Source organism: Theropithecus gelada, chromosome 6 (assembly GCF_003255815.1).
Source record: "Theropithecus gelada isolate Dixy chromosome 6, Tgel_1.0, whole genome shotgun sequence".
NCBI lineage: Eukaryota > Metazoa > Chordata > Mammalia > Primates > Cercopithecidae > Theropithecus > Theropithecus gelada.
Window position 1 is genome coordinate 151,251,196 of NC_037673.1, and position 21,814 is coordinate 151,273,009.

At 42.6% G+C, this 21,814-nt stretch overlaps 1 protein-coding gene across 2 annotated transcripts in view; it reads right to left on the minus strand.

The window, feature by feature from the left end:
- Nucleotides 1–21,814, minus strand: part of GEMIN5 (gem nuclear organelle associated protein 5) — a 49,840-nt gene that overhangs the window by 6,395 nt on the left and 21,631 nt on the right. For both annotated transcript variants that reach the window (XM_025387282.1, XM_025387281.1), the window contains exons 14-24: nucleotides 19,287–19,426; nucleotides 18,109–18,280; nucleotides 14,296–14,523; nucleotides 12,088–12,201; nucleotides 11,261–11,383; nucleotides 9,769–9,864; nucleotides 9,227–9,364; nucleotides 8,017–8,164; nucleotides 5,616–5,735; nucleotides 4,863–5,073; nucleotides 2,190–2,441 (exon numbers count right to left, since the gene is read on the minus strand). In XM_025387282.1, the coding sequence (XP_025243067.1) occupies nucleotides 2,190–2,441; nucleotides 4,863–5,073; nucleotides 5,616–5,735; nucleotides 8,017–8,164; nucleotides 9,227–9,364; nucleotides 9,769–9,864; nucleotides 11,261–11,383; nucleotides 12,088–12,201; nucleotides 14,296–14,523; nucleotides 18,109–18,280; nucleotides 19,287–19,426 (1,742 nt within the window). The remainder of the gene's footprint in view (nucleotides 1–2,189; nucleotides 2,442–4,862; nucleotides 5,074–5,615; nucleotides 5,736–8,016; nucleotides 8,165–9,226; nucleotides 9,365–9,768; nucleotides 9,865–11,260; nucleotides 11,384–12,087; nucleotides 12,202–14,295; nucleotides 14,524–18,108; nucleotides 18,281–19,286; nucleotides 19,427–21,814) is intronic.

Sequence of the window (21,814 nt, forward strand, 5' to 3'; positions counted from 1 at the left end):
TTTTTTTTGAGACGGAGTCTCGCTCTGTAGCCCAGGCTAGAGTGCAGTGGCCGGATCTCAGCTCACTGCAAGCTCCGCCTCCCGGGTTCACGCCATTCTCCTGCCTCAGCCTCCCGAGTAGCTGGGACTACAGGCGCCCGCCACCTCGCCCGGCTAGTTTTTTGTATTTCTTAGTAGAGACGGGGTTTCACCGTGTTAGCCAGGATGGTCTCGATCTCCTGACCTCGTGATCCACCCGTCTCGGCCTCCCAAAGTGCTGGGATTACAGGCTTGAGCCACCGCGCCCGGCCAAGACAGAACATTTTCATCAACTGAAGATATGCCCTTCGGCCCCTCTGCAGGCCATCTCCTGGCCCCATCCCACTGGCAACCACTGAACTGGTTGTTTTGTCACTTTAATTTTTTCTTTTCTAGAATTCACATAAATGGAACCACAGAGTATACGGTCTTTTGTGTCTTTAATGCTTTTGAGAGTCACCGATATTACTATTATTTTTGAGATGGAATCTCGCTCTGTCGCCCCAACTGGAGTGCAGTGGCATGATCTCGGCTACAAGCTCGGCCTCCTGGGATCACGCCATTCTCCTACCTCAGTCTCCTGAGTAGCTGGGACTACAGGCGCCTGCCACCACGCCCAGCTAACACCGATATTATCTGTGTGGTAGTAATTTGTTCTTTTTTTTTTTTTTTTTTTTGAGACAGTCTTGCTCAGTCACCTAGGCTGGAGTGCAGTGGTGTGATCTTGGCTCACTGCAAGCTCCATCTCCCGGGTTCACACCATTCTCCTGCCTCAGCCTCCCAAGTAGCTGGGACTACAGGCGTGTGCCACCATGCCCGGCTAATTTTTTTGTATTTTTAGTAGAGACGGGATTTCACCATGTTAGCCAGGATGGTCTCGATCTCCTGACCTCGTGATGTGCCCGCCTCGGCCTCCCAAAGTGCTGGGATTATAGGCGTGAACCATTGCACCCAGCTGTTCCTTTTCACTTTTATCTTTTATTGAGACAGCGTCTCATTCTCTTATCCAGGCTGGAGTGCAGTGGTGCCATCTTGGCTCACTGCAGCCTCCGCTTCCCAGATTTGAACGAATCTCCTGCCTTAGCCACCCTAGTACCTTGGATTACAGTACCTTGGATTACCACACCCAGTTAATTTTTGTATTTTTAGTAAAGACGGGGTTTCGCCATGTTGCCCAGTCTGGTCTCGAACTCCTGAGCTCAAGTGATCCACCTGCGTTGGCCTCCCAAAGTGTTGGGATTGCAGGTGTGGCTGCCTGGCCCTTTTTATTGTTACACAGTATAGTGTTTCACTGCATAGACACAACACAGTTTGCATATCCATTCATCAGTTGATGGACATTTGGTTTGTTTCTAGTTTTTGGCTATTGTGCGCTAAGCTGCTGTAAACATTTGTGTACAAGTCTGTGTGGCCATCTGATTTCACTGTTTTAGTGGAATTTCTAGGTAGTAGAACTGCTGGGACATGGGGCATTTGCATGTTTAACTTTATAAGAAACTGCCTGGCTGGGGGTGGTGGCTCACACTTATAATCCCAGCACTTTGGGAGGTCGAGGCAGGCGGATCGCCTGAGGTCAGAAGTTCAAGACCAGCCTGGCCAACATGGTGAAACCCTGTCTCTACTAAAAATCTACAAAATAGGCCGGCTGCAGTGGTTCATGCCTATAATCCCAGCACTTTGAGAGGTCGAGGTGGCAAACCACGAGGTCAGGAGTTCGAGACCAGCCTGGCCAACATGGTGAAACTCCGTCTCTACTAAAAATACAAAAAATTGGCCAGGCATGGTGGCAGGTGCCTGTAATCCTAGCTACTTGGAAGGCTGAGGCAGGAGAATCGCTTGAACCTGGGAGGCGGAGGTTACAGTGAGCCGAGATCATGCCACTGCACTCCAGCTTGGGCAACAGGGCAAGACTCTGTCTCAAAACAAACAAGTAATAATAATAATAATATTAAAAAAATGAAACAATAAAAGGGAATACTGATCTAATACTAACTTTAAAGTTAAAGGGCTTTGATTAGTCTGAAGGGCTCTTTCCAGGTGGTGTGGGCATGCCTTAGCCTTTTCTGAAACACAATCCGGTATTCTGCTGGATTCCCTGTTACGACAGACATGGAATTAAGGAAGTCTTACCACTGAGTGATAAATGTCAAAAGCTGGTACAGATGGCTTACCTGTTTGGCAGGCGTGTTATTTGTAGCAGATGGGTACTTGATGTTCTGCAGCTTCTGAAAGGCTTCCTGATACTGCTCAGGGGTGTCAACGCTGAAGATGCTCTTCCACACTGCAGTCACCCTCTCCACGAAAGGCCCTTCTGTACCCGTGGTCCAAGTGTGGTAAGAGGAGGAGCTTTTGCCCTCTGAAAACCGCTTTTCCTCCAGATGCCGGGACAGTAGCTCCAGAAGGCAAAACACCAATCTCTGACCCTGGAACACAACAAGGAAGAGGAACTGTTACACAGGGAAGGCACTTGGATCATCTCGTGAGCTCTTCTGAGTCCTTCGAAGTATTTCCCTTTGTATCTGCAGCAACCAAAGCACATCAGTGAGCTACCTGCCCCTTGTGAGTCATGCATGAAAAGGGACAAAGGGGGCGACCTGACAGACACTTCCCAGGTCCCTTTTGGGGGAAATCTATCCTTGGAGCTCAAGAAACCATTTTTATGACACGGAATCCCAACTGTAGCCCTACCCACAATGACTTAAGCACACACAGACCAGCCACTTAAGGTCTGTAGCCTAGTTTGAGGAAAGATGGGCTGGGCTCATCAGGTTCTTTCTCCCTGACCAAACTTTGGACTCAGGAATAAAAGCATAATGGGCCAAAGCTGCTGGAATAGACAAGCTTTGTAGATCCAAGAGCTGGGACAGGCATTAGGAGCCATGTCCAAATAGTTTTAATAGAGGAAATCAGCTGGGGGGGAAGAAAACAGAAGCACAGAGAAAAGGCCTAGAACATTTATTTTCACTACATTTTTAGTTGCCATGAGATTCCCTGTATACTCCTATAACAGTATCTTCTCAGTTAAGCTTGGAAGAGTCTCTGTTCCACACAGTCAAAATAGCCCTTATCAAAATATTTAGCATATGCTTATTAGGTTTTCTTGCTTTGTTAAGGATGCTGTTTAAGAGAAAAACTAAAACGCTAAACAGTCATTCTGGAAACTTTGTGGATAAATTAAAATCTCTCTGGACTTAGTCATTTTCTAAGTAATGCTCCGTGGCATTATCTTTTAGGGTGTCCTACTGTCGCCTCCATTTTTATTCTGCTGTTCCCAGAAAGCCACCTCCCCATGTACCATGTTCCTTGGGCTCTAAATATTCAGCTAAAAACCATCTTTAGGCCCCATACTCTGCTAGGGAACGAAGAACTTAAAAAAACTCTTGTTAGTAGACCGGGCGCGGTGGCTCAAGCCTGTAATCCCAGCACTTTGGGAGGCCGAGACGGGCGGATCACGAGGTCAGGAGATCGAGACCATCCTGGCTAACACGGTGAAACCCCGTCTCTACTAAAAAAAATACAAAAAAACTAGCCGGGCGAGGTGGCGGGCGCCTGTAGTCCCAGCTACTCGGGAGGCTGAGGCAGGAGAGGGCCATAAACCTGGGAGGCGGAACTTGCAGTGAGCTGAGATCCGGCCACTGCACTCCAGCCTGGGCGACAGAGCGAGACTCCATCTCAAAAAAAAAAACAAAAACCAAAAAACAAAAAACAAAACAAAACAGAAAAAAACAAAAAACCTCTGGTTAGTATCTGACAAAGTTATCTAAAATGAATCAAATGTTTTAGAAACTAGATAAGTGCCAATGCTTTAATCTGTTTTGATGTGTCAAAAAGGCAGTGATATGTTACTCATTTTTAACCAGATGGGAACCAAAAAAATTTAAGAAATAAGACATTTCTATTTTCTCACACTTTTCTCTTTTTTATTCTGAAGAGTTTCACTCTGTCACCTAGGCTGCATTGCAGTGACACAATCTTAGTTCATTGTAACCTCTGTCTCCTGGGTTCAAGCAATTCTCCTGTCTCAGCCTCCCAAGTAGCCAGATTACAGACGTGTACCACCACGCCTGGCTAACTTTTGTATTTTTAGTAGAGACGAGATTTTGCCTGGCCAGGCTGGTCTCGAACTCCTAACCTCAAGTGATCTGCTGCATTCGGCCCAGATTTTCCATAGCTTACAGTTAAGAGGAGCATTTACAGGTAGAGTTCCATGATTTCTGTTAGAGGCCAACCATTCCCTCTTCAAGGAGGACAGTGCTGATAACATCAATAAAGAAACCCTAGACTGCCAACCCAAGGCCTGGGCTGACTAAAGTCTGTTCACAGGTGCTTTTTTTTTTGAGACGGAGTCGCACTATGTCGCCTAGGCTGGATCTCGGCTCACTGCAACCTCCGCCTTCCAGGTTCAAGTGATTCTCCTGCCTTAGCCTCCCGAGTAGCTAGGATTACAGAAGCGTGCCACCACGCCTGGCTGATTTTTGTATTTTTAGTTGAAACGGGGTTTCACCATGTTGTCCAGGCTGGTCTCGAACTCCTGACCTCAAGTGATCTGCCCGCGTCAGCCTCCCAAAGTGCTGGGATTACAGGTGTGAGCCACCGTACCTGGCTCACAGGTGTTTTGTACAAACAGATAAGCAATGGGAATTACTGTCAATGACCATATTATCTCTTACTCTGAATATGGCAACTAACAAGTCACAGTACTTCAGTGAGATAGCATGGCCAGGGCTTGCTGGGCCTGCCAAATTGGCACAGCTTGTGCAACTGGGTTATTAACTCAGATCTGACTAGACGAGGATGTGGGACACTTCCCTCTTGTATACTAGGAGATGAAATAACAGACTGACCTGCAGACTTTCATGCAGCTGTAGGGCTTCCTGGGCTCCCACCCAGTTGTTGGCCAGAAGCAGCTCTTGGGCACATCTGAGCGCCAGGGAAGCAGACAACTCATCCTCTCCTATGATGGCAGCCAACTCTGCAGCCGTTCTAAGTGATGCTGCATCCCCCTTTTTGGCCAAAACTTTGGCTGCATCATAAGCACAAGTGGCCCCTAAATAGCTATAATATGAATAAAAATGTGAAGAAAAGGTCATAAACAGATCTTTTATTCCCACTCCTAGAGGATGGAATCACTTCTTTCTATCCACTTTGCTGCATGTGCCTTCCTGTGGTCCCAGGTATGTCACTGCCCCGGTTGTTCCTGTGAAGGCTGAGGCCAGCACAATTCAGCGGAGTCTATGAGAAACAATATCATCTAGGTTGAGGACATAAGGAAAATGAGAGGGAATGACTCCTCTGTTTGGGTTCAATCCAGCATGGGTTCAGGTTCCTTTACTTGATGTTATAAGAGACCATTAGAAAAATGCATAATTTCTGAATCTGCTACTGAGGTTTTTCTTGAATAGTTATAGTGATTTACATAAATAAATCAGGAGGTAGTTCCTGATGAGTCTTATGAAACTAAGTTGAATATCCATATCTTTTAAACAATTTCTCGCTGCTTTACCTCCACCTCTAAACTTATTACTTGTGTTCCTGTCCTCCCCTTTCTGGCAGAAGCTCTTCTATGTTGGATGCATCCCTCCACTCCTCAGGCTTACCATTTGGCTGCGACAGCATAATGGCCATCTCTTTCTAGGATGGTTCCCCAGCTGAGGTACAAGTCCTTCAGGACTGGGTCCTCTGGGCGCAGCCGGGCCTTGGCAATTGCAATAGCTTCCCTAAAGGCAAGAATAGACACTTTAGCCAATCTGAAAAGGCTCCTCTGTGTATGGCCCTAGGAGGGGCTGTAAGACAGGACAAATTGTCCCTTTTGCATTGTCTTATTGTTTCAACTTCCTTTAAAAAACTGCACTTGCATTATATAGACAAATTACAAACATACGCTTCATTCGTTTCTTCACTTAGATCAGCAGTTCTTAAATTTGTGGTCTGTGGATTCCTAGGGGGTCCTCAAGAACCTTTCAGAGGGTTCATGAGGTTATAACTATTTTTGTAACAATGCTAAGAGTCAGTTATGTGTTGTTTATTAAAAAAAAAAAACTGTGTTGACATTTGCACTGATTGTGCAAAAGTAATGGTTGGTAAATTCTGGCATTTAAGAAAGAAGGCAGTGGCTCTTATAGTGGGAAAAAAGGGAGAATGCCCTTAATGAAGCAGTAAAAATTATGAATTTTACTAAATCCCTCAAGTCCAAAACACTTTAATATATTGTGTGTGACAAATGGGAAGAACATTTTGTGTTCTCTGCTGCACTCCAAAGTAGGATGGTTGTCTCTAGGAAACACCTGTATGAACAAATTACAAGCTAAACTGGCTGCTTTTTTCACAGAACCTGCTTTCTTCTAAAAAAAAAAAAAAAAAAAAGACTAACTACTTCATTAAAAACAACCAACCGTATTTGTTACTAATGATAAAATGTGAGTTTTCTAGCAAAAATTAGAATTTTAGAAAACTTGTACGTACCACTTGTGTGCTTGACAGTTTCCCATAGGTTAGAATTTTCTGATGAGAGTGACGGTGATAGTAAGGAATGTGACATTTTTGGGTATTTTATAATAAGATATGTTAACATTTGGATCTGTACAACTCAGTAAACAAATATTTTTCAAATGACATACAACTGCTGAGTTGTAGCCAACATAAAGTTGTAGCTGGGGAAGAAAGTGTTTTATTTTTTTATTTTTTTATTTTTTTATTTTTATTTTTTTTTGAGACGGAGTCTCGCTCTGTCACCCAGGCTGGAGTGCAGTGGCCGGATCTCAGCTCACTGCAAGCTCCGCCTCCCGGGTTCACGCCATTCTCCTGCCTCAGCCTCCGGAGTAGCTGGGACTACAGGCGCCCGCCACCTCGCCCGGCTAGTTTTTTGTATTTTTTAGTAGAGACGGGGTTTCACCGTGTTAGCCAGGATGGTCTCGATCTCCTGACCTCGTGATCCGCCCGTCTCGGCCTCCCAAAGTGCTGGGATTACAGGCTTGAGCCACCGCGCCCGGCCAAAAAGTGTTTTATTAAAGTGATCTAAACAGAGCAATATTTTGAAAGTATTTTGGGACTTCTACTTCCAGCTATGATGGAATAACTGGGATCAGACCTACCTTCCTGCCATAAAACTAAAGTACTGGACAAAATGTCTGAAACAACTGTTTTCAGACACTGGGTAACAGGCAGCACAGGACAGTAACCCCTAAGAGAACAGAAACAAACGATGGGAACCCTATCTGGGCACTGGCTTTCTGCCCAAAGCCATTTTCCCAAGGAAAACCCAAGCAAAACCTCAGCAGTCTCTGAGTTGAGAAGAGGAAACAATGGCAATCTGAGGGGCAGGATACTAGGAAGGAGGAAGTTGTCCAGAGAAAGACATCCATATTGAGTCTTTGGCTAAATTCAAAGCCATGTATGTAAAGGAAACTCCGTAAGTCTAAACAAAGAATGACTAGGTAACTGTAAGCTGAACAATTACCAGAGCTTACTCAGGACCTGGAGACATCTGAGTTTTGACTTGTTGAATGCATAAGGCATTCAATAAAGATATCAGAATGTAGGAGGTCCAAACTAATTCTAGAATATGATAAACTTGCCCTAACAAAGTTTAAAAACAAGCCACGAAAAGATCAAGCTGATATACAACTTTACTACTTGCCAAAACAAAGTTCAACACTCTCTAAAGGAAGACAACAAAACCAAAGCAGGGTAGGACAAAAAGAAAATCTTGGTTAAGCATGGTGGCTCATGCCTGTAATCCCAGCATTTTGGGAGGCTGAGGCAGGAGGATCGCTTGAGCCCAGGAGTTGGAAATCAGCTTAGACAACACAGCAAGACTCCATCTCTACAAAAAACTAAAAAAATAGCTGGAGGTGGTGGCACACACCTCCTGAGTAGTCCCAGTTAGGGGGCTGAGGCAGGAGGACTGTTTCTTCTATTTATGTTACTTTAACAATAGAGAAGTTTAGATTATTTTCACATTATGTCCAAGTATTATCCCAACTCTATGACCACACATACCTGTAAAAATGGTTTGACTTGAGCAGCTCCACAGCTTCATACACTTTGTGGATGGAAAGTAGGTGAGAAGCAGCCTTGACATACTGATCCTGAAAACACAGCTGTTTGGCAAAAGCTTCCACAGCCCATAGCCACACATGGTAGCCAGCTGAAAAAATAAAAGATGGTGGTTAAAAAAACAGTTGAAGAGAAAGTAAAAACAAAACCCAGTATATTTGGGTTGAAAAGCCTTGTTTTCAGTCGATGCATTCAGCAGAACATTTAGATACCAATTCAGCCACCACTATGGATGATCTGCTTCATCTACACATTCTGAAACATCAATTGTTTGATTATGTAACACAAACAAAACAGTACAAAGTTGAAAAGATACAGAAAGGAATGTGTGAGCACAGTTAGATAAATTCCTATAATTAGAATTGACGAACCAAAGGTAACATGCTTACGTGCTTTTTTTTTTTTTTTCTCTTTCCTTTTATTGTTTTTTGAGACAGGGTCTTGCTCTGTGGCTCAGGCTGGAGCGCAGTAGCACAATCATGGCTCACTGCAGCCTCAACCTCCCTGGGCTCGGGTGATCCTCCCACCACAGCCTCCCGAGTAGCTGGGACTACAGGTACATGCCACCATGCCCAGATAATTTTTTTATTTTTTGTAGAGATGGGGTTTTGCCATGTTGCCTAGGCTGGTCTCAAACTCCTGGGCTCCAGCGGCCTGCCCACCTCGGCCTCCCGAAATGCCGGTATTATAGGCATGAATCACCACACCCACCTTTTTTTTTTCTTTTTTAAAGAGACAAGGTCTCATGATGTTGCCCAGGCTACAGTACAGTGGCTATTCACAGGCACAATTAACAGTGCCCTATAGGTCTGAATGCCTGGCCTTAAGCAATCCTCCTGCCTCAGCCTCCAGAGCGGCTGGGGACTACAGACTTGTGCCATTGTATCTTTAAAATTTACTAGACATGGCCAAATTGTCCTTCAAGAAGTTCTCACCAATTATGCTTTTGCCATTAAAGTGTCAGTGACCTGCTCTTTTTCACAGGGGTTGTGTTGGATTTATGAGTTTGTCTACTGCTGCAAACAGGATTAGCATTGTATCTATTTGTAAGTGATTTCAAGCTTAAGACTGGTACTGCCAAGAGCCATCTTTAGTGGACGTATCCCAGAGATGATAGAGCTTTTACTGAAAAGAACAAACACAAAAACCATACCCGCTGGTGCCATAGCCACAAGGTTGTCTGTCAGCTCCCCTCTTTCCGCTGCGGTTTGGAGAACACCTTTGAGATCTCCTTTCCAAAGCATAAGCTGGTGAAATAACTCAGGGTGGCCATTTTCTAAGTGACCTTTTCCTGTTTGAAAGAGAGATAATGTTTGGAAGGTGTTTCAGAAACATCTATTACTGACTTGTAGAAAAAGATAAGGCAAGATAGGAGAGAAAGTGAGCTCCTAAAATATGCAGTCATTCTCTGATAGATGTCACCTACCAGAGTGATTACAAAAGGATGTGAAGCCCACTCGGTCACTGTCCACTCACCCACCTTCACATGTACTCAGAGTGAATGCTGTATGTTTAGGATCCTATGATGATGCAAGGGATGTATCAATATGTAAGCCAGTGAGCTCAAAACCTGGTTAGCTGACAGGTAAAACTAACCATTATAATATCATAGGATGGCAGCCATCAAAGAGGTGCACACAAAATGTTGGGAAAGTATAAAGATGGATGGGATTACGTTGACTGGATTTGCCTCACCTTCTATATCAATCATTCTGTACAGTGTAGCCCTGTCTGTGAAAAGCCCCAGATGAAATCTTTCCTCAAGATCAGCAGACACATCTTCATTCGGTTCTGTTAATTTAAAAAGGAAAAAAAATCAGATGACGTCATTACATTGGTTACAGTTTTCTGTCCAATAACTTCCGAATATATGTTTGGAACACCCACGTCAGACACTGAGAGAATCAGAGCTCTAACAGACACTCCTGCAGTTACAAAGGGAGCAAAACACAAAAACACTTAAAATGTTAAAAGTGAACCCAAAATCAGCACATATTTAAGTGCAGTAAAAAGCAAGCAAAACAATATTAGTAAGTAAAAGAAAGTCCTTAATATTCACTGGGACTTACCACAAGGGGATTCAATATTCATCCTTTGCTTAAAAAAAAAGTCAACTGAGTAATTTTCCAGTAAAGAAAATAATGTGAAACTAGAAGGTTAACTATGTAAGTTATAGGAAGTCATCACAAAGCTCCAAAGAGAAGGCTATGTATATAATAAAAGCATAAAACATCTCCATTAAGACACAAGAAACTGATAATAGTTTGATTATGTAATACAGACAAAACAGTACAAAATTCAAAAGAAAGAAAGAAATGGAAACCCAGGATAGTGACCACCCTTGTTAGGGTAGGGGGAGACAGTAACTGGGAGGGAGGATGGTCCTCCATTCCCGGGGAGGAGAAACAGAGGACTGGGAGGACGATTTACTTTGAAAAAAAAAATTTTTTAAAATTGTTTTTTTTTAAAGTAGAGACAGGGTCTCACTATGTTGCCCAGGCTGGCCTTGAACTGAGCTCAAGTGATCCTTCTGCTTCAGCCCCGTAAGCATCTGGGATAACAGGCACGCACCACTGTGCCCAGCGAGATTTACTTTCTTTTTATACTGTTTCCATTTCATTTTATTATGTGCATCCCTTTTCCACATGTAAACTTCAAATTTAAAAAATAAAGTTATTAAAATATCAAAATAGTGGACATTAAATGAAGACTTTGAAAAACAAAAATAAAAAAACCCTTCAAAACAAAACTTTCATCAAAAGCTTTCATCAAAAGCTTTTTTTAAGAAACTGCCATATTATGGGCATATTTCCAGTAAGAAAAATTTTTTTCTCCATAAGGATACTGTTCAATGGGGAAAAATAGTTGAAGGAATTTATTCATGCTGAGATATTTAGGCCAACATACCAATTCTGGCACACAGATGGCTGGGAGGAAGTAGATTTAGAATAAAAGCAGAGCACTACATCTCAAAGGCATGGCAGTGCTGACAGTGGATCACAATGGGGAGTGTGGCAGCAGGGTGTAGGGGTGTAGGGATGTGGAGGGAAGGGAAGGCTGGAGAACATAAAAATACAGAAAACAATTTTAGACATTTCTTTGGGCATTCATTCAATAGCTAAGTAAACATCCCTTATATGTCAGTCCCAGAAGACTATGGATGGGCCAAGGGAGTACATTTTTGTACCTTTGGAGTGCTTTGCGGTTGCTAGTACCAAACAGTCCTGATGAAGCTCCTCTTTGGATCTGTGGTCCAGGCTTGTACTCAGGGGAAGCAAGGAACGAGCTTTTCTCTTCTTGATTAAGGCTTCTGAAATGTAATAAAAATACACACTATCTGAAGGAGAGCTGATCAGAAACATAAAATGGAATGCCTATTGTGTGAATGTAACCTACTGGCAGGATGACGCCACAGGCACAGAAAGTTCCTCCTCCTAATAAAGAAGCTTTCAAAATAAATTTGCTGGGGGCATTGTTCACAATACACACAAAAACGCTCTTGCTAACATTTATGATGCAATATCAACAACTGCAAAACATTTCAGCAAGGGCTAAAACAAATTCAAAAGCATGACCCATAATGGAAGGCTGGGTGCAGTGGCTCATGAATGTAATCCCAGCACTTTGGGAGGCTGAGGTGGGCGGATCACTTGAGGCCAGGAGTTCGAGACCAGCCTGGCCAACATGGTGAATCCCCACCTCTACAAAAATTAGCTGGGCGTGGTGGCAGGTGCCTGTAATCCCAGCTACTCGGGAGGCTGAGGCAGGAGGATCGCTTGAGCCCGGGAGGTGGAGTTCATAGTGAGTCGAGAGTGCGCCACTGCACTCTAGCCTGGGCGACTGGAGTGAAAATCTATCTCAAACAAAAAACAAACAAAAAACCCATAATCAGAAAACCCACAAATATTTTGAACCTAAAAAAACAAACAAGAAACCACACTGTTTTTTGACAGTTGCATGTAATATTTTGGGCTGCTTTAATAAAATACTGTATTTTAATTACTAGATACCAACCTGGCTTCTCTTTTGGTGGCTCCTTTTTCAGTAAAATGACTTTGTTATTAATGGTGACTTTTGACTTTTCAAAGCCTGAGGAAACTGGAGTGCAGATAACTGGTTCTCTGATAACTGGTTCTCTAGAAACTACATCATGGGGGAAAAAGGAAAAAAAAAGTTGAGGATAAAAATAATACAGAATTTCAGTTCTTTTTAAAAATTAAGAGCCATTCCAAGCTCAGCAATACAATCAATTCATCTATTACCAAAACTTCTGAGATAAAATATATTGGAAGGGAAGTAGGGATAGTTTTCCCTTCCCCATCTCCCAAACTAGCTGTTTTCAGGAATCCGTATGTCTATTACTTTGGGTTTTTTTTTTTTTTTGACACGAAGTCTCACTCTGTCGCCCAGGCTAGAACTCAGTGGTGCGATCTCGGCTCACTGCAAGCTCTGCCTCCTAGGTCCAAGCAATTCTCCTGCCTGAGCCTCGTCAGTAGCTGGGACTACAGGCATAAGCCACCATGCCTGGCCAATTTTTGTATTTTTAGTAGAGACGAGGTTTTGCCATGTTGGCCAGGGTGGTCTCAAACTCCTGACCTCAGGTGATCCACCCGCCTCAGCCTCCCGAAGTGCTGGGATTACAAGCGTAAGCCACCGCTCCCGGCTTACTTTGAACTGTTTTTCTTTTTTTTTTGGTTAGAGATAAGGTATAACTCTGTTACCCAGGCTGGAGTGTAGTGGTGTGATCAGTCACTGAGGCCTTAACCTCCTGGGCTCAGGTGACCCTCCCCTCCTCAGTTTCCCAGAGTGGCTAGGACTATAGGTATAAGCCATTATCTTGGCAATTTTTACATTTTGTGCAGAGATGGGGGTTCCCTATGCTGCTTAGGCTAGTCTCAAGCTCCTGTACTGTGATCCTCCTGGGCTGATGCGAGTCTCCTTCCTTGACTAAGGAAAAAGCTTCCAGCCCTCAACAACTTTACACCATAAGCCAAGGAGTTCCTATACTTTGCTCAAGTGACAAAGCACTTTTTACATTTTTAGGTCATAAAGTACTAATTGCATATTTAATTATACTAACAAGGAGTAACTTTAATAATAGAGAATACTAGGTGTATGCAATATGGTATCACAATCCTGAGCACAATAACTTTTTGGAAACAACTTGTTGATCCATGTTTTGTATAGCCATTTTGTGAAAGAAAGGTTCTTTAAAAAAAGAAAAATAAAGAGATGTAGGATCTTGCTGTGTTGCCCAGGCTGGCCTCAAGCGGTCCTCCTGCCTCAGCCTCCTGAGCAGCTGGGACTAGAGGTATGTGCCACTGTACCCGACTAGAAAAGCATTTTGATGAGCCAAAATAATAAATCCATTAGGCTTTTGCTCTTTATTTACCCCAACTATGTGTCTAAGAGCTATCCCTTGGGATGGAGAGCATCAGGAATGCCTTGTATCCTATATTCTAGTCATTTTAATTCTGTCACATCAATGTATTCTGTTTCAGAATTAAGCATGAGTCATTGCTTCTGCTTACAATGTTTGCTATTTAATAATTTATTTTAACAGGGACCAGATATTTAAGGTAATACTTTAAGGTAAGGTACAAAATAAAGAGTGCTAAAATTTTTACCTAAAAACAGTTTTTCTGTTAGTGATAGAACACTGTTTTGTGAGAAATCTGAGAACCACCACTATAGCTTAACTCACTAGAAGAAACTAATAACCATTCCACACATTTTTTTCTGTGAGAAGACAGAAAGCCACGTACAAACTCCAGGTAAGAGGGAGAGCTTGCAAGATCCCACAGTGGTGGTAGCTTCTAGGTCAGACATTTGTAACAGGGACAGTGGTTTCTTTCACCAAATGTGGCCACTGATGTCATACTGTTAAAACTTTTCCCATGTAAGTTCCTATGTACACAACTACCCAAGCTTCACTTTGTCCCATGGTTTTACCTCGCTCAAGGTAAATAAGAAGTTTTCTCTATAGAACTTTACTATTTCCACTGCAAACATCCACCAGAATCCTTTTAAAACTTCAAAGATGTTTATTTTAGAGACTTGAATAAAGCTTGGAAAAAACAAAACAAAACAAAAACAAAACTAATGCTGTTTCCAAGAGTTGGAAAAATGGGAACAGCGAAGTTTCAAACTGAGTAAGGACCTAGCTTAGTCTCCTAGACATGACCACGAAATCCCAGTGACACCCAGGATTCTGCCACATACCCGCTGCAGCGAGGCCGCAGGGTAATTCCGGCTCCCGTGCTTCCTCCTCCCCTTCTTGGTCTGACACACCATTCTCCACAGGTCCCAAGTTCTCCTTCATGCTCTCTTCTTCATTTCCATCAATCGATTCCAGCTTTACAGGAGTTCTCAAGGTGGGCTTTTTCTTCTTTTTGGGCTTTGGCTTAGGTTGAGAGAGCCGTTTTTTCTCTAATTCAATACTTTTTTTGCCTACAAGGATCACAATAAAGAAGGACAGACTAAAGTATACATTCTTGGTTAAAAGACACTCTAGGTGGTAAACTCCAATATCTCATTACTCTTTAATAGCATTTTAACCCATTCCCTTCCTTCCCAATGAACTTTTAGAGTTACATTATCACAATATTAACCAAACGCTTTTGAGATTTCATTAAATCATAAACATGATGCCCAACAACACCCAAATATTTTAGTGTGTGTCTTATGAACAAGGACATGCTCCAACATCACCATAGTACAACCACGGAAATCAAGAAATTAACATGACTTATTACTGCCATCTACTCCGTACACTCTAAGTTCTGCCAATTTTACCCAGATGTCTTTTTTTTTTTTGAGACAGAGTTTCACTCTTCTTGCCCGGGCTGGAGTGCAATGGCGTGATCTTGGCTCACCGCAACCTCTGCCTCCCAGGTTCAAGCGATTCTCCTGCCTCAGCCTCCTGAGTAGCTGGAATTACAGGCACGCGCCACCACGCCCAGCTAATTTTTGTATTTTTAGTAGAGACGGAGTTTCACCATGTTGGTCAGGCTGGTCTCAAACTCCCGACCTCAGGTGATCTGCCCACCTTGGCCTCCCAAAGTGCTGAGATTACAGGCGTGAGCCACATGCCCGGCCTACCCAGATGTCTTTTATAGCAAAAGGAATCAATCGAGGATCACAGTACATTTGGTTGTCATGCCTTTCTGGTTCCCTTCAGCCTGGAACAGTTAGTTGCATGGTTTTCCTTTGACTTTCATAATTTGAAACTTCTGAAGATTACAGGACAGTTATTTTGTCCAATTTCCCTCAATTTAGGTCTGCCAGATGTTTTTCATGACTAGATCTAGGGTATGCATCTTTAGCTGGAATGCACATTAGTGCTGCTGTGTTCATCCAGGGCAATCTATGAGGTAGCAGCTAATTTTTATTTGTCCCATTTGGTTTACTTTGATCACTTGATTAAGGGGCTGTCTTGCAAGTTACTCCCTAAAAGGGTATTTCCCCTGTTTAACTACTAGGTATTTGCATCTACTAGTTTTAGTATTCACGGATGTTTCTTGATTAAAAATTGTTACCATGATGACTGCCAAATAGTGAGTTTGTGTTTTCTTTTTTTTTGAGACAGGCTCTTGCTCTGTTGTCTGGGCTGGAGTACAGTGGCAGAATCTCAGTTCACGGCAGCCTTGACCTTCCAGGCTCAATCAATCTTCCTGCCTCAGCCTCTTGAACAGCTGGGACTACAGGTGTGCAATACCATGCCTGGGTAATTTTTGAACTTTTTTTTTTTTTTTTTTTTTTGTAGAGGCGGGGTTTTGTCATGTTGGCCAGGCTGGTATTAAACTCCTGGGCTCAAGTGATCAGCTCACCTCCCAAAGTGCTGGGATTACAGACGTGAGCTGCTGCACCTGGCCCACAGGGTGAACTTCTAATTCCAGGACTTCACTCTACATTCTACCACAAGGAAGAGCTTGACATCCAGTTGGCATCCTACCACAAGGAAGAGCTTGTGCTTCTCCCATTTATTGTACCAGTCTGGACTCAGGAATTCTTCCATTACTATTCTATTTTCATTTTTAAGGTTTCTACATTTACATTTTAAGGTTTTTATCCTTTGCTTACTTTAAAATCATCTTTATTGAGGGGTAATATAATAAAATACACCCATTTTTTAATACGTTGATGAGTTGTGACAGATGTATGTAGTCACATCACCCTACCACAATTACTTTTGTACCAATCTAATATTTCCATCAAGCCTCTTTGTGGTAAGACATACCCCCTGCTTGAGCCCTAGGCAATCACTAATTTGCTCTCACTGTGGTTTAGTTTTGCCTGTTGAAGAATTTCACATACACCAGGCGCAGTGGCTCACGCCTATAATCCCAGCACTTTGGGAGGCTGAGGTGGGCAGATCACCTGAGGTCAGGAGTTCAATCTCAGCCTGGCCAACATGGTGAATCCCTGTCTCTACTAAAAACACAAAAAATTAGCTGGGTGTGAGGCACGTACCTGTAGACACAGCTACTCAGGAGGCTGAGGCAGGAGAATTGCTTGAAACTGGGGGGTGGAGGTTGTAGTGAGCCAAGAGTGCGCCATTGCACTCCAGGCTGGGTGACAGAGTTTCAAAAAAAAAAAAAAAAAAAAAAGAATTTCACATAAACAGAATTAGATAGTATGTAGTCTTTTGTGCCTAGCTGCTTCTGCTTGGCATAATGTTTTTCTAGATTCATCAGTTTTGTTCTTTATCAGTTGTTAGCTTCTTTTTATTGTGGAGTAGAAGCCTACTGTAGAAATATACTGCAATTAATTCATTTATCTGATGATGGACATTTGGATTGTTATCAGTTTTTGGTCATCACAGATAAAGCTACTATGAACATTCTTTTACAAGTCTTTATGTGGACATATCATTTCATTTCTTTGGGTGTAAATTTCTAGTTGCTTAATATATTCTTTCATTTAAATAAAAAAAAAAAACTATTTCACAGAGACAATGTCTCCCTATGTTGCCCAGGCTAGTCCTGAACTCCTGGACTCAAGCCATCCTCCTGCCTCGGCATCCCAAAGTGTTGGGATTATAGGAGTGAGCCACCATGCTTGGCCAATTTTTCCTATTTGCTTTTATTTTGTAATTTTTGGTAGAGATGGGATCTCGCGCTGTTGCCAGGCTGGTCTCAAACTCCTGGCCTTAAGTGATCCTCTAGCTTTGGCTTCCCAAAGTGCTGGGAATATAGACATGAGCCACTGTGCCCAGCAGTTGCTTAATATATTTTGTCTAGCTTTCTAGTTGCTTATGGCAAGTCTGATACCAATTAATCTTTCTTAGCCAGAAATGGAATTTTCCTCTTACTTTATTTTCAACAATTGTCCCAGATTTGGTCAGTGGGAGCCTCTTGAAGCTGTTTCTTTTGTCCTTTTGACATGTCTCCTGAATTCTTTGAGTACTGCCTTCCTTTGTGGCATAAGAATATTCCAGGTTCAGTTTGTATTCTTCCTGTCCCAGCCCGGAAAGAGCCATTTATCCAAGAAACCACGGACACTTTTAGTGGAGAATGTCATTTAGAAACCAAGATTTGGGCTGGGCACGGTGGCTCATGCCTGTAATCCCAGCACTTTGGGAGGCTGGTGGGCAGATCACTTGAGGCCAGGAGTTTGAGATCAGCCTGGCCAACATGGCTAGACCCCATCTCTACTAAAAATACAAAAAAATTAGTCAGGCGTAGTAGTGCACACCTTTAGTTCCAGCTACTAGGGAGGCCGAGGTGCGAGAATCGCTTTAACCCAGGAGATGGAGGCTGCAGTGAGCCAAGATCACGCCACTACATTCCAGTCTGGGCAACACAGCGAGACTCTGTCTCAAAAAAGAAACCAAGATCTGAGTGCCAGGTATGCTCTTTCCTATTGTGGGTGGTGGTGTTCTCAAGCCCTTGTGGCTGCCTTCTTGCTTAGGCTCAGATACCTGCCATACTGACACTAATGCCCTACACGAATGTCTTCCTTGCTCAATCCTGATCAACTCAATTATTAAGAAAGGGAGAACAAGAATTAAATAAGCTCTAGATTCTGACTGACCTTGAGGAGGCCGGGAATGATCTTGCATGGAAGTGAGCCACTTGTGCACACAAAAGTCATCTGCCCCTGAATAGATGCAGTCTGGATCCAAAGGAGACCACGTCACACAAAGCAGTCGACCTCGATGTCCTCGGAAATTGCACAGGGGCTCTTCCCGGAGAGCATCCCACACCTAAACCCAAAAGCACATGGCCGAATAGACATTTTCTGGTTATTCTATTGTTTGGGGGGTATGTTTTCTAACTAAAAAACAAAAACAAACAAAAAACAATCTGCAGCCTCTTATTTCCTCACATGATTTGGAGTTTTCTCTTAGAAGTTCGATTTCAGAAGAGTACTACCTTCCTGTGAGAGACTTCTGTGCTCGGAGATGTATAGACATTCCTACGGGGATGATTTTGAATGAGCTTCTACTGGTGTCCTATGGATTCCACTGTCTCGAACCAAAACTGTATGTTAACTTTTGGGCTTGAGATTTTGGTATCATGAAGAAAATAACCCACATCTAGTACAGAAATTAGAGTTCTAATTTCTCATAGATGATTCTTTTGTCTCCAATTCCTTGAGTAATTGGCCAACCTCCTTTCTATTTCTTGAATTATTCTGAACTCAGTTTCACAGAAGGTAGCCCTTTGTGGCTCTTAGCTTTGTGCAGATAGTTCAATTACAACTCAACACTGAGAGAGACAGACATCACGGGTGTTAGGTCCCCAGCTCCTAACACCTATTCTAGTTCTGATATCCAGAAGTCCTCCTCATAGATCTGGCCTGGCATTTCATCTTTATTTATTTAGAACTTGGACATTTCTGACTTAACAATTTATTATTAAAAATTGTTTTGTGATTTTTAGCCAACATTTCAGTGTCTGAACAGAAGAGAGTACTTTGCATACTTATTAGTCCACCATACTGACAGGGAGTCAGAATGAAATCTGTAAAAATATTAGAGTTAGCTAGTTCCTATCAATACTTTCCCCTTCATCTAAGTAAAAAAACCCCAGTCTTAGCCTGCTGAAGGCCCAGCTATGTGGAATGAAAGAAACTAAAATAAAGCCAGAAAATCTCCTTCTGTAGATGATAATGGGGGAGGGAAAACCTGTTCACAACCAGGGGAAAAGACGAAAGAATTTGTTAGAGTACACAGTGAGGGACCCACAGGGACAAGGACACAATAGTACCTGGGCTGTACCGTCATAGGAAGCAGATACCAGCCTTCCATCATGATGTGGGCTCCACGCCACACTGGTAATCTTGGCCGTATGCCCCGAGAGGGTGCGGTAGGGCTCCGTAATGGTCACTGGAGACTCAGGGCTGCTCTCTAAAAGGCAAGGGAGAGACATCACTGCTACTACTAATAATAACAAAAAAACAAAACAAAAAGTACATCCAGGAAGGCATTCACATGGCGAGAATCAAGATTTTGCCATACATTTTCCAGGTGATTTTTTTTTGAGATGGAGTTTCACTCTTGTTGCTCAGGCTGGAGTGCAATGGCGCGATCTTGGCTCACTGCAACCTCTGCCTCCCGGGTTCAAGCAATTCTCCTGCCTCAGCCTCCCAAGTCTAGGTGAGTTTTAGCAGGCAACATTGTTAGTTATTAAGAGTGTGGGCACATCCACAGTGCTTAGCATATAGATTACCATGAGAAGTGTTAGGTCTCATTATCACTTAGAGGATATTCTAGCTAAAATGTGTAATTTGAATACAGTCATGAGAAAATACCAGACAAATGCAAAATGAGAAAGCATCTACAAAACGAGTGCCCCATCTTCCTCAAAAATGTCACATACGATTTTAAAAAGTCTGGCTTGGCCAGGCGTGTTGGCTTACGCCTATAATCCCAGCACTTTGGGAGGCCAAGGTGGGCAAATTGCTTGAGTTCAGGAGTTCAAGACCAGCCTGCAGAAACCCTGACTCTACTAAAATACAAAAATTAACCGGGTGTGTTGGTGCACACCTATAGTCCCAGCTACGTGGGAGGCTGAGATGGGTGGATTGCTTGAGCCTGGGAGGCAGAAGTTGCAGTGAGCTGAGATCATGCCACTGAACTCCAGCCTGGGTGTCAGAGTGAGACTGAAAAAAAAAAAGGAAAAACACAAAAACCAAAAACCAACCTAGCCAGGCATTGTGGTGTGCGCCTGTAGTACCAGCTACTCAGGAGGCTGAGGTGGGAGGTTTGAGCCCAGGAGTTGGAGGCTGTCGTGAGCTATAACTGCACCACTACACTCCAGCCTGAACAATACAATGACACCCAGTTTCTAAAAAATAAATACATACTTTTTTCTTTTTTTTTTGAGACGGAGTTTCACTCTTGTCTCCCAGGCTGGAGTGCAATGGTGTGATCTCAGTTCACTGCAACCTCCGCCTCCCAGGTTCAAGCCATTCTCCTGCCTCAGCCTCCTGAGTAGCTGGGATTACAGGCACGTGCCACCACGCGCAGCTAAGTTTTGTATTTTTAGTAGAGATGGGGTTTTACCATGTTGGCCAGGCTGGTCTCGAACTCCTGACTTCAGGCGATCCGTCCATCTTGGCCTCCCAAAGTGCTAGGATTATAGGCGTGAGCCACCACGCCTGGCCTAAATAATTTTTAAAAGGCTGAGAAATTATTACAGATGAAAGGAGACTAAAGAGATATGACAACAAAATGCAAATAGGTGATCTTGTGTTTGAATTTGTGCTGCAGAAAAAAAGAACTACTATTAAGGACATTATTGGATCAACTGACACAACTAGGATATGGGTGGCTGATTAAATTTTTTTTTTTTTTTTAAAGGAGCTTAGGTCTTACTCTATCTATGGCCAAGGGTGGAGTACAGTGACATAGTCATAGCTAACTGCAGCCTCCAACTCCTGGGCTGAAGGGATCCTCCCACCTCAGCCTGTGAGTAACTGGGCCTATAGGTACCCATCATGTCCAGCTAATTTTTAAAACTTTTGTAGAGATGGGGTTTTGCTACATTGCTCAGGATGGTCCCGAACTCCTGGCCTCAAGTGATCATTCTGCCATGGCCTCCTAAAGTGTTTGGATTATAGGAATAAGCTACCACGCCTAGCCTAAACTATTTGTTTAAATTGACAAATAATAGGTGTATATATTTTAAGGGAGAGATGAAACTCTTGTACATTAAGTTAAACTAACAAACTGGTAATGGGTAGGAAAAACTATATACACACACGCACACAGAATAAAGCCAATATGATAACACATCAAAAATTGCTGCATCTATTAATAGGAAAAAATATGAGATTTCTTTGTACAATTTTTGTAACTTTCCTCTAAGTCTAAATTATTTCAAAATAAGAAGGTAAAAATTAAATGAAATGGATTCTGTCAGTTTTCTTTCTTTCTCTATTATTTAGTAGCTATGATACGAAGTAGATGATTAATTTAGAATCCCAATAATAGTCGTAAGGACCAGAATCAGCTTTCTAACCTAAGTTCATTAGTTATATACTGTCACTATTTATTACTAGGAAAATACATCTACATTTTAATACATTTTCCATATGGCTTTTAACTCAGTAAGAGTCACTACTAGAACCAAAAATATTTTTTCTTGTTACACATAGGATTCTTTGAAAACTACTGAAGTAAATTCCAGAGAAATAAAGAATGTAACTATTTTCACTATGGCTGAGAGCACATATTTTCTAGCACTCTGAAAACAGTTTAGTGTCAGATTATAATTTCTTCATATTAGAAAAA